The 13,280-nt window shown below is 42.1% G+C and overlaps 1 protein-coding gene across 10 annotated transcripts in view; it reads left to right on the forward strand.

Moving 5' to 3' along the window:
• The window catches only part of mgaa (MAX dimerization protein MGA a), a 51,942-nt gene that overhangs the window by 1,785 nt on the left and 36,877 nt on the right, over positions 1–13,280 (forward strand). For 8 of the 10 annotated variants that reach the window (XM_083792445.1, XM_083792454.1, XM_083792447.1 and 5 more), the window contains exons 2-8: positions 1,576–2,728; positions 3,363–6,231; positions 7,860–7,956; positions 8,080–8,220; positions 8,581–8,709; positions 9,426–9,551; positions 10,948–12,167. In XM_083792445.1, the coding sequence (XP_083648571.1) occupies positions 1,623–2,728; positions 3,363–6,231; positions 7,860–7,956; positions 8,080–8,220; positions 8,581–8,709; positions 9,426–9,551; positions 10,948–12,167 (5,688 nt within the window). In that variant the 5' untranslated portion in view covers positions 1,576–1,622. The remainder of the gene's footprint in view (positions 1–1,575; positions 2,729–3,362; positions 6,232–7,859; positions 7,957–8,079; positions 8,221–8,580; positions 8,710–9,425; positions 9,552–10,947; positions 12,168–13,280) is intronic. The other 2 variants (XM_083792453.1, XM_083792448.1) reach the window with 2 other exon arrangements.

The raw sequence follows: 13,280 nt of genomic DNA on the forward strand, positions 1-13,280 counted from the left end.
TTTGTTGCATTGCAAATCATGGTGTGATTGGGCTAGAGTTGTGGTCTCTGGGCAAAACACCTCGTTTTTAGCTGGCTGTCTAGTTTGTTAAAAATGAAAATCTAACTAGAAAAATTACTTAAACACAGATGTTTTCTCTGTGCTTCGGATGAGAAACAAAATTGTCAGCGTGACCATGCGGTCCCTAGTTAGGGTACGATGAAAATACCATGCTGGCCAACACAGAAGAGGAAAGACGTGGAAGCAGAGAGAAAGGCATTTCCAAAAATGCAGTAACATTTCTTGCTATACTATTTCAATGAGAGTCAAACGGTGACTCATAGCTTAGCGAAGAGCGCCATCTAACGTAATTTTACACTGAAAACACCATCATATGTTGAAATATGTCCTTGGTGGTGTGGGCTTTGGATTGACATGCATCGAAATATTTCCGTGGCAGTCAATGGGTCCTGTTGGTGATGTCCCCAAGGACAGTATTCTTAGTTAGTTTGGATTGAATGAATTCATACTGAACAGTTTGCAAATAGTATAATGGTACAATACAATTATGCTAAAAGGATAACACAAAAAGCCCTAAGGGCTTAATTGTTTCCATGAATTCAGTCCATCAAGGTTGGTCCGACGGTCTAGCACAGTGCCCCACCATTAGGCCAATATTTAACATGTGCACACAAGATCTTAAAATAGAATTCTGTATAGCTGGCTTGCCATGAAACTTGCTGAGGAGCCCATTGATCTTTCCTGGAGGATGAATCCTAACCATTTCAGTGACCCTATGGCTTTTTCCTTTGAGCCACCCTCGGGTCAATACGTCGGCTTTTCCACACAAGTCTTGTGTGGAAAGCTAAATCTTGTCAAGATAATACATAATCAAATAGGCAGGATGAACCGAAAGGTTCGTTTTAGTAGGAGTTTTGTTCCCTCAGCCATTAAACAAACTGCCCCGCCGATAGGATGGTTCTGTATACTGTTGGGACCTCATGTTTTTGTATTGTCATGTATTGTATTGTATGTGCTCTGTGTTGTTTGATGTGGGTGTGAAGAGGAATATCCTTTGGGACAATAAAGATTATTATTGACCATATAAACACACAGACTGACCTTTACTGCTCCAGAGGGAAATTCAGTTAAGTGTTTTTAGTGACCTCACAGCCTTTGCTTTTGTATCTCCCAAATGTTTGTTCTCTGTTAAAGGCAGTTTTCCAGTTGCAGTCCATGGGGCTGATTAACCTCCTTTAGACATGGTCAGTGTTAATTAAGGGCTAGAACTGGAAGTTCCAGTTTAACGCTGTGGCCACTTCCTGATCCGCTTTTTATTCTTGATGTGATGACCTACCTACTAAACGGAACATTCTGGTGTAATAATCCCTTTATAAACTTCTCCTATATCAATTCTGAAATCTGAAATCTGAAGTTCTAATGGATGGATTTGATCAGTTCACGTCCTGAGAACCTAGAATATAGAGTTGGTTTTTCATTCTAGCCATATAACCAGTTTATAGATGACTACAGATTTTCATTTGAGATTATGGGACAAGGTGTCTGTCTTTCTGAATAACTGTCTCTGTTTTTCAGGAGTCATGTATGACTAGTGGAAGCCTTCAGATGTCTGTGACTTGTTCATGGCTACTACGAGGCAGAAGAGGGGAATGGTGCGTCATGATGAAGGGGCAGCAGCCCCTAAAGCAGCATCTGCCGCCCCTAAATCAGCATCTGCAGCGGACTCACCATCTAGTCTCTTTGTTGTCATGAAACCTGGGAAGGTGAATGAGGGCACAATGGGAGAAGGCCTTCTTGTTAATGGAGATGAGGTAAAGATGCTGACAAAAAGTAGATCTCACATGACCTCGACAAAGGAAGCGGTTCAAGTGTCTGCTACATTTCCCATGATGCAGCCTTTAGAAATTCTGTCAGCAGACAGTACCTGCAAAGGCATTAAGGTCACACTAGATAACAACAATATGTGGAACGAGTTCTTCAGATGTAAAACGGAGATGATTCTGAGCAAGCAAGGTAGCAGGATGTTTCCCTATTGCCGCTTCCGCCTTGCTGGCTTGGAGCCATCTAAGAAGTACTCTTTGTTGATCGACATCCAACTGGTGGATAGTAACCGCTACAAGTGGACTGGGGAAGATTGGGTAGGAGATGGGAGAGCAGAACGGCAAGTGAAAACTAGTCCCTTTGCCCATCCAGATTCTCCAGCAACAGGTCAACACTGGATGCAAAATCCAGTGTCCTTTTACAAACTCAAGCTAACCGACAGTGTCTCAGACCAGGAGGGGATGCTTGTCTTGCATGCATTGCACAAATACATACCACGATTGCACGTGGTTCCTTCTGACAAATCGCCTAAAGATTTTAAACTCAGCAGCCCGCACATCACATTCACTTTCCCCCAGACAGAGTTCATTGCGGTAACAGCCTATCAGAACTCGAGGTTTGCCCAGCTGAAAGTTGACTACAACCCTTTCGCTAAAGGATTGAAGGAGGATGGTTCGAGTTCATGGGGTCTAAAGCTGAAGTCCATCTCTGGCAAAGACTTGAAGAAAGAGGAATGCTCAACATCTAAGGAGGGAAATTCTATGAAAAGTAACTTGAAGTCTTTACTGGCAAACAACAAGCCCAGAAATGCTAAAGTGTTGGACCAAAAAAGCCCTCCGTCAGTCCCTCAGAAATCGACTACAGACAAAGACCAGTCTGCTAACATATCCCCTGCGGAACGTTCTTGGTAAGAATGTGCCATTTATTTAATTAATCAGTGAAGGTGTCCTAATTAGTTTATTCGTCATAATGGTACATTAAGCACTGATGTTGATGAATAGAGCACAGATTTATGTAGTGATCCAGCAGTATGTCAAGTGTTTACTTTTATGGTAGGACTGTTTGAAAGCTACACTCACTATAGACCTTTCGCTAAGTCCCACCCAGTGGCACACACTACTGGTTCTACTATCACTGGTTCTAGACACCATTGTGTTATTGGTGTTACTGGTATTCCTGTTCTTGCTATTAATGGTGCAAATAATTGTGTGTGCGCAGGCATTGGTAGCTATGGCAGGAGACAGATTTAGCGAAAGGTCTATTGTGTTGGCATCTGTTATGTTTCTTCATTGAAGTTCCTCTTATGGTTCATATATTTTCTTTTATCTCCTATGATAGATGGATTTGTATTTCACATATTATTACATTAAATTCATAAATGTATTAAATTATGAATGAGTGACTTTGCATTAAAGGTATGACCACATTTGAAGATGTCAATGACTGCTGAATCATACACAAGATTGATCCATATGTTTACAGGAGTAGATGACGACCGAAAACGTTTTAGCACTAATGTGGTGTTGTTTGTTTCCCCACAGCAGTAATGCTCGTCCAACACAGAAGTTATTTTCTGAACTGATTCGGGAGGCTCACGTCACACTGAAAAGATGCAACCTGGAGGGAATGGGCATCAATACCAAGATACCTGCAAAGTATTATATGGGTAAAACAAATGTTATAAACAACGACAATGTTGTGAAGAACGTACACCTAAACACCTTCATCTACCCGACCAACAAAAAAACATTGGATGTTCAGAAAACACCAACTGTAGTTCAGAAAACACCCTCTAAAGATCCCAAAACACTGTCTGAAGTTCATGAAACGCCATCTAAAGATCAGAAAGAACTATCTAAAAATCCCCCAAAACCACCTGAAAATCACAAAACGCCACCTGAAGTTCAGAAAAGGCCATCTAAAGATCCCAAAAGACTGTCTGAAGTTCACGAAACGCCATCTAAAGATCAGAAAACTGTTCATGAAGAACAAAAAACACTGTCTGAAGTTCACAAAACGCCATCTAAGGATCAGAAAACACGGTCTGACGATAGGAAAACACGGTCTGAAGATCAGGAAACACGGTCTGAAGATCAGGAAACACGGTCTGAAGATCAGAAAACACGGTCTGAGGTTCAGAAAACGCGGTCTGGAGATCAGAAAACACGGTCTGAAGATCAGAAAACACGGTCTGAAGATCAGAAAACACGGTCTGAGGTTCAGAAAACACGGTCTGAAGATCAGAAAACACAGTCTGAAGTTAGGAAAACACGGTCTGAAGTTAGGAAAACACAATCTGAAGTTAGGAAAACACGGTCCGGAGATCAGAAAACACAGTCTGAAGTTCAGAAAACACGATCTGAAGATCAAAAAACACGGTCTGGAGATCAGAAAACACGGTCTGGAAATCAGAAAACCCAGTCTGAAGATCTCAAAACACTGTGTGGATATCACAAAACACCATCTGAAGTTCAGAAAACGCCACCTAAAGCTCAGGAAACTCCACCTAAAGATCACAAAAGGCCAGATAAAGACCAGAACGCACCAAATGAAGTTCAGAAAACACCACCTAAAAACCAGAAAGCACCATCGGAAGTTCAGAAAATACCACCTAAAGATCAGAAAACACCATCTGAAGTTCAGAAAACACCACCTAAAGATCAGAAAACACCATCTAAAGATCACAAAATTCCAGATAAAGACCAGAACACACCATCTGATGATCACAAAACACCAGATAAAGACCAGAACACACCATCTGATGATCACAAAACGCCAGATAAAGACCAGAAAGCACCACCTAAAGACCAGAAAACACCATCTAAAGATCACAAAGCGCCTCCTAAAGAGCACAAAGCGCCAGAAAAAGGCCAGAAAGCAACAGATAAAGACCAGCAAGCGACAGATAAAGACCAGAAAAAGCCATCAGACGATCAGAAAATCCTATCAGAAGTTAAGCCCGAAGAGATACCAAAACCACACAAGCCTGTGCGGGGGCCTCTGCCTGCCCTCGCTCTTTTTCTGAAGCAGCATCCGCTGAAACCCAGGAACACCAACAGACTGAAATCACCGCCTGAATCACCGTCCACATCTTCACAGGCTAGCACAGTGTCCAGTGGTTCTGTCACAGATCCTTCCACGGACCTTGCTGATCCATCAAAGGCTTGCATTAGTCAAGTCACACAGTTTGCCAGCAAGACCTCTATTGATGTTTCAGAGCAGTGTCTTGTAGGACAGAGAGCAAATGTCATTGGTCAAGCAAATGAAAGTAGTGGTCTGGTTTCCTGTCCTTCCGGTCAAGCTGGCCTTCCAACTACAGACCAATTGGAACCAAGATCTGATTGTCCAGTCTTCGCCCCCATTCCTGAAAGTGTGACTCCAGAATCGTTGCTACCAGATGTTACCCCAGTGTTACCCAGCACAAATCAGCCATTTCATACCTCTGAAGCATCTCTATCCACTGTCCCCTCATCTCATGCCATCACTTCGACATATCCAATGTCATCATCACCCCTTGAAACAGTGTTATCTCCCCCGGTCCTTCCATTCACAGAGACAATTGCTACTACACGAACACAAAGCCCAGACTTCACAAGACGTACCCACTCGCTCTGTGAATCTTCTCCGATCAGCTTTGAGCCTTTGTCACCTGCCTCTTCACCAGATCCTTTACCTCCCCTAGATATCTCTGCAGCTTTTGGACAAAACCTTGCTTCCACAGGGTCTAAACCATCATCAGTACCTCGTACACAGACAGTAGACAGTGCCAATATCCCCAGTCATAAATTGAAATGGCATACAGTAATGCCTCCACCTGACCCATTCTTAACCACTTATACATCATTTCAACCAACCCCACTGTCTTGCAGTAGTACCTTATCATTGTTTCCTAGCCAGAACAATTGCCCCTCCTTGCCTTTGCCTCTTCCTCAGTCCCACTCTGGCCTACAAGATCTTGACAGCGCTACTTGCCCTTCCCCCACTGACAATGATCAGTCATTGACATTCCCTGCCGGCCTGTCTCCTCTTGCGCTCCCATCCCCGCTGTCTCCAGCTTTTTCCTCATTAGATGGTGATGCATTGTCACCCACACCTTCACTTAGCGATCTCATGTGCTTTTTCTCCACTGATGGAGATATCGGGATGGGGGTGGACTTTTCAAACCCAGAGGCAGCACCTCCTGTTCCCTGTCCTCCTCCTAGTGTTGTCTCAGCCAACACTCAAGCACCACCTTCTCAAAACGTACCACCAACCCAAGACACCAGACCCCTGAAACCCAAGAAGAAAAGGGGAAGGCCTCCCAAGACGGATAAGGCTGAATCCACAGATCAGGCAGAATCCAGAGTTACTAATATGCAACCCAGTATTGAGGAAGTCGAGGAACAGCTTTTTGTCTCGTTCGCATCAAAGGTAAAGTTAAAAACTTTAATTTGCAAATATGTGTTCAATATGTACAGTAGTGGAAAACCGCGTGTATATTTTGGTCCACATTGCACCATCTTATGGTGTGAAAGAAGAACTGCGTATTTTACCGTTAGACTGAAATAATGCAAAACGTTCAATACTGCTGAGCCACCAAACTTTTCAGATTTCTCTTTTCACTGCACACACACACACACACACACACACACACACACACACACACACACACACACACACACACACACACACACACACACACACACACACACACACACACACACACACACACACACACACACACACACACACACACACACACACACACACACGCGCATGCACGCACGCACGCAGGCATTTGTCCGACATACTAACAGTATGGTACAATACAGTACTACCACAATATGGTACAGTACAGTATGGCACGGTACAGTATGGTGCAGTACTGTATAGTACAGTACGGTACAGTACAGTGTGGTACAGTACGCTACAATACAGTATGGTACGGCACAGTACTGTACAGTACATTATGGTAAAGAACAGTACAGTATGGTACAATACAGTATGGTACTGTACAGTACAGTCAAGTACAGTACACTACGGTACAGTGCAATGCAGTACAGTACGAAACTGGCCAACTGGATCGCGTGGCATGGCGCTAGAGCGAGACTGGCCGAAGGCCGGTCAAGTTCTAGTTACTATAATAGACCTTAGAGTATATATGAATAGAGATGACATCCGAGTTCTCCTTCCATCCACTTGCATTAAGTTGCTCAAAAGCACATGAGGCGATTTCACTCCTCCTTCCGGGTAGGAACAGAGTGCATTCTGGGATGGATTGCAATAGTGAGTGGCCCCAAACACATGAACGCGCTGCCGTTGAACGCTCATTCATGTGTTTGGGGCCAGGCTGCAATATCAAATTCGGCCACTATGTCCATTTCGCCTCAGTGTTTCCTCTGGGTGCCTTCTCTATTCATATATACTCTAAGTAATAGACCCACAGCTGTGGTTTTCCCTGTGTATTTTTGGTTTCTTCCTGAAAGCTAAAAGCCTTTGAGTCAAAAGGCCCAATCGAAATTACACCATCTTTGTGTCATCATAACCCTAAAGGCTCATACATAGTCTGGATTTTCGGTGGTGGGGTGACCACCGAACTACAACATGACGTCACGAGCCGCGGTGAAGAGCAAACCACCGCCACCGCTCCAGCCCTTCTCTCTTTACTCACCACCGCTCAACGTTATTTCAGCTCCGGTGGTCAGCTCACCACCGGAGCGGTGGTCACCTCATCACCGAAAATCCAGACTATGAATAGGCCTTAACCCTTCCTCCATTATCATACAACACACAGCTGTGGGTGAGGTATACTTAATTAACTGGTGGCCGTGGCCACATAAAAAACATCAGTTTAACACTTAATGTACATGTTTTTGAAAATAATATTCCTAGTATAATCGTAGTACCTGATGATCATGGTTTTGGGGGGGCACTCCATCTTTATTAAATTATCAAGTTGTCTATGATTTGATTGTTTTACCTAACTATCAATTCATCACATTTGTCACAGTCTAAACACAACTTGTTCATTGGAAGTAAACACAAGTATTACATTTCAGGAAGCACTTAAACTTCACCTTGGGGATGACTCTGAGTCCCCTGAGGTAACTGCACCACCTCATCAACCTCAGGCACCCCCTGAAGCCACCACGGATGGTAAACAACATACTAATGTTTACATTCTGATTGATTGAAAACCATTATGTTTACATACATTGTTGTGTGGCAAAAATGAAATATTAATAATGTTTATTAGGAGTATTGTTTATTCTGTGACAGAAATTTATTTCAAGAATCTGCTTTGCGCAGTTGAAACTCCAGAGACCCTAGAGGAGAGAATAGCGGTCTTGGAGCAGCTTTTGTTCAGAGATCTGAAGTTGATGAGACACAGACAGGTCATACATCCTGTGTTACAAGAAGGTATGCTGTCATTTGCAACACAAAACAAAAGTATCAAAATATTGTTGTTATTATATTTCAGTTATTGGGCAGCCTGCATGCTCACTCATATACTGCACTTAACATTGTCATACACAAGGCCTACACGGAGGTGTGCATAGTTGATCTGGGATCATTGTTGCCAATCATGACCATTCGACCACCAAACCTCACCATAATGTTATATATTGAGTCAGAGATCTAATATGAATTTAATTACAATAGTTTTTATCTGATATACAGTAGCTGCCTCTTTGTACCACAAAAAAGACAATACATTATTGTCTATTGAATCTGGAATTTTGACGGTCTTTCTTTGCTCATGATGCATGAAAAAACAAGTTGGCTTGAAGCTGAACTTGCTGGATCCCATGCTGACCATCGACCTGCAATGGCTTGGAGTGCGTCTACCGATTCCTCCACCAGGAGTTCCCCTGGAAGGGCTGACTGAGACACTGCCCTTTTCTCAAGGTTGGTCCTGTAGCTACTGTACATATTTACGGATCAGATTGTTAGAAGAGGATATCTAAATGACGTTGGTTCCTTCAGTATAGATACATGCTGTAATGAACAACGGCATCCTGATGGACAACAGAGCTACAAGAGTTGTCGCCAAAAAACACTACTGAAATGAACGCTACACAAAATGAATAACCACTTTAAACCTGGCACCCCTGTTTTGGGCGTGTCACTATGAGTGTAAGATGGAGATTCAAGGTTTCTGCCCGACAGAGACAATATAGTAGCTAAAATACAACTATTAAAACCTTTATTTTGATGTGACATATGACTGGCTGACAAAGAGAACTATACCTCGATCCAAGTATTGTGTTGAGGACATGATAATCGGCAATTATCAAGTTCTGTACAAGTACAATTCTGAGGTAATATTTACTATTTACTATTTACTAATATATTTACTATTTTCAATACTTTTACTTCTACTTCTACCACTACATCTCAGAGGCAAATATTGTACTTTTACAATGATTTGAAAACCTTAGTTACTTTGTAGATTCCGATTATTATTACAAAACATGCTTTAACCACTTTAGCATTTATATACTTTGGAAAATAGTCAACCTGAGCTTGTAGATCTTCTATATAAAAAAAAGAAGATTCTAGATTGTGATATTGATACTTTTACTAGTGAAAAATGTCAGTACTTTTTCCACCACTTCCACCAGGCGCTTCAGCTGCCTTCATCTCTAGAACGGGGAAAGCAACAGACGTCACCCAGATAAAAGGTTGGAGAGAGAAGTTCCCTCCCTCAGAATCCTCTCCCATCCCAACCCCTTCATCTGTACCTGAAGGTAATTTTATCATAGCCTGTTTCTTTTTGACGGTTTGTTTTTGTCCTTCTGTCGGTTTTCACTTTCCAGGGATAATTCTATAATATGACATCATCAGAGTAGTAAATAAATCATTTCTATTTAAATAAAAAAATCCTATAACCACCATATTTTTGCTCCATATATGTGTATCTATTTGCACACAGTGGAGTCATTTGTATTAAGCATAACCTCTCTTCATCATTGATATTGTTGGATACGAGTCGCAATGGACAGAGTAAACTCAGAGTAAACTCGCTATCGATGCATACAGGAGGTGCAGGAGACCTAGCTTATTTTTACCCTCATAATGCTATGTCATTTCAAGTTAAGATCATTGAAGAAAGTTTGCGATAATGAAGCTGCTATATAATTGCAAAATGTACCATTTACCATGTGCATGGCCGCCTGTCAGATAGCCTGCATCTCCTTACATGCCTGCTCCTCTCATTGAACATTAATTGCCCGGTGCATCAATTGCTCGCCACCTGAAAATAACATTTATGCTGCCTTCCATTTAAACTAGTAGCAAGTAGAAAGACTTTGAACAATCGGTAATGTTCTGTGAACTATGCATGTAACACTTCACCACACATTTGTCGAGTAGTGTGAGAGTAAGCTTTTGACTTTGGCAAACTTCAACATAAGAGCAGAATCTAAAAAGCGACATTGATTGAATGTTATGGTAGATATGTTTTGATGAATATAAAATATATTGATGGAAAACTGTAATCATCAGGAATATATTGTTAACAATACTCAAATGTAATAAAAAGCTTTTTTATTAATTTGTTGGGGTGTCATTTACTAATCAATCAGTCAGAAATAACTGACTGATTTCAGTCATTTGGCTATGGAAGAATTCCACACACCGAAAATAGCATGTGTACAAGCTCACAACACGTCGCAGTGCTATTTTGGCAATCTTTCGGTTATTCGTTATTTTTTAGATTAAAGCGTGTTTGAAGATCTCACACTAGCAATAGAATAGAATACATGTTCAGAAGCCTCTTCCATAGAACCATAATGGTCTCGGATATTTCATGAAGCCAGAGGTTAAGGCCTCGATCTGCAATTTCTTCAATTGGTTGGCTGTATCCTGTATGTAGAACAGCAAGAACGTAGGTTTAGAACGATAATACCGGAATATTATTTGTGATAATTGTTTAGGAAACAAAGCAGTTGGGTACTCCCTTCTCACTGTTTCACAAATCACAGATGAGGATTTGTTCCATGATTATAACCATATAACATCAAACGGCACCCCAATTTAAAATAAATTACATCAATCAAATCTCAATCAAATGGCCACCTGTGGGCCCCGATGGACTCACTATATTGAAAAGCTAACAACATAACTGCTTTATGTGTTCTTCAGCGGCTCCTCCACTACCTCCAGCCTCCGATGTTCCCAGTAAGAACCTTGCAGCGTTCTGCAGTGACATGCTGGACGAGTACCTGGAGAACGAGGCCAAACTGATCGACGAGCGAGCCTCCAGTTTCTCCCAGGCCACCGCGCCAGAGCCTGTGACGTACGAGCTTCCCGCCAAGAGCAGCAGCTACGTCCGCACGCTGGACAGCGTCCTCAAGAAACGGCCTCCCACCTCCACCCTCATCTCTGATTTTGTCCCCCCGTCAAAGAGACCCAGGCTGCCCCCCATGATGGGGCCCAAAAAGAAGTTGAAATGGCAGAAGAGGCAGAATAAAGATCTAGGTTCTAATCAGAAGCTACCCAAAACGGGAAGTATAGGAACTGGTGCGTCGGCACCTACTCCAGATGTCACCAAACCTGCGTCTTTTATCAGTAACAATAAGACGCAGGGAATCGCATCGCTGTACAACTACACAGTATCCAGCAGTGTACCCAAGGAAGGGGATAATGTTCTTAGTCTAAAGAAAAAGGACTTCAAGTCCAAGAACTTGTCTCATGTAAAGCCCTACAGACCATCAAAAGATCCATTCCAATTCAATAATACAGCACCCATAACCCACTTACCACGGGACCCCATCTTTGAAAAGATAAAGAAACTAAAAAACAAGTCGATGTCCAAAATCGAGAATCTAATTGGGGTTTCTGATGAAATGGCGCCTCTGGAGTGGGACCCCACCTTAGAAAATGAACCGAAACTAAAGTCATCGTCCAACATCCAGGATCCTATGGAGTTTTCTGATGAACTGGCCCCTCTGGAGTGGGAGACCTTCTCAAAAAGAAAAAGTAAACTAAAAAGAAAAAATAAACTAAAAAAGAAGTTGTCCAAAATCCAGGATAAAATTTCAAAGGTTTCTGAAGAAATGGTGCCTCTGGAGTCGGACCCCTTCTATTTCGATCCTTATAGACTAAGACCCAAATCATTGCCCCAACTCCAGGGCCCAGTGGGGGTTTCTGAGGACATGGCACCTCTGGACTCGGACTCTGAGCCGGATTACGTTTCTGCTAGGCAAAAACTGGACAGAAACGATGAGGAGACGCCCCTACTAACCAAAGCCCTGCTGAAACAGAAGGATCTGGAAGACGGGGTCGTCTGGGAGGGACAACCCAAGACGTGTGTCACGACCGAGAGAGCAGCCATCTCGCTGACATCACTCTTCACATTAGTGGTAGGTCAACTGTGTTTCTGTCTCAAGAAGATGCAGAAGAATGTACATGGATCTTTCCATACTTGTGGTGGTTGTCAGTTGTCACTAGGAGTGTGAACGTTTACACGTGTACGAAAGTGTCGAAAGGCAGATATCTGAGGAACCTCGTGGATTAAACGACTTATTTCAGTCATTTGTCTCGATAAAAGCCAGCATGTCTTCTGTGGAAGCATTTTTGCTCAGCGAAGATTGCATCTACAAGCTCTCAATGCGAGCCTGTAGATATTTTAAGACCTTTTTAATACATAAAGAAAGAAATTAAAAGACACCATTACGACATCAAAAGTAATAAACACGCTTAGCATGAGTTAAGTCCGTTGCTCTCCCCAGGTTGGCGGAGGGTGTGTAGAGCCCAGGATCACATTAGATGATTGACACAGGGGTGAAAAATGGGTTACAAAATCGTGGGATAAAAAATATATATATTAAAAAAAAAGTAATAAACAAACTAAAGCTGGTCAATCACAGTGGTGGAAAGTAGTGCATTTACTGTATTGTACCGAATATTAGACGATTCTGATTATAAGACGACCCCCATTTTTCAAGACATTTGTGGAAAAAGAACATTGAATGTCAAATTGTCTAGTCCCCGATTTTAATACGACCCCGTTTTTTAGGACGTTTCCATTGGAAAAAACGTAGTCTTATATTCAGACAAATAGGGTACTTAACACACTTGGTGCCATCAGTGCTTTATATCAAAACCAACCAACCAGCCAATGCTGAAAATTCTGCTCGAGGTTGCTAGGCAACGCTTGCGTCCTTCCCAACTTGGGGATGGATGCGCACGCACTCCATTGGAATCCACTTATTGTAGTTTCTTTGCGGCTTGTTTTCTCAGAAAAAGACTCCAAAGTTGTTGTTTTTGTCCAATCCGTCCGACGTTCAGATGTAAATAGTGGTTTTTGATTTTGATTATTATTACAAAACATACATTAACCACTTTAGCTCTATATACATTTCGACCATTTGAATCTAGCCGACCTACAAGCTCACAATGCGTTGATCTGCTATTTTCAAAAGATTTTAGTACATTTACATTTTTTAAATGGGACATTCTGCACAATGAGTACT

The sequence above is a fragment of the Protomyctophum parallelum genome (genome assembly GCF_964188405.1).
Source record: "Protomyctophum parallelum genome assembly, chromosome: 20".
Classification (NCBI taxonomy): domain Eukaryota; kingdom Metazoa; phylum Chordata; class Actinopteri; order Myctophiformes; family Myctophidae; genus Protomyctophum; species Protomyctophum parallelum.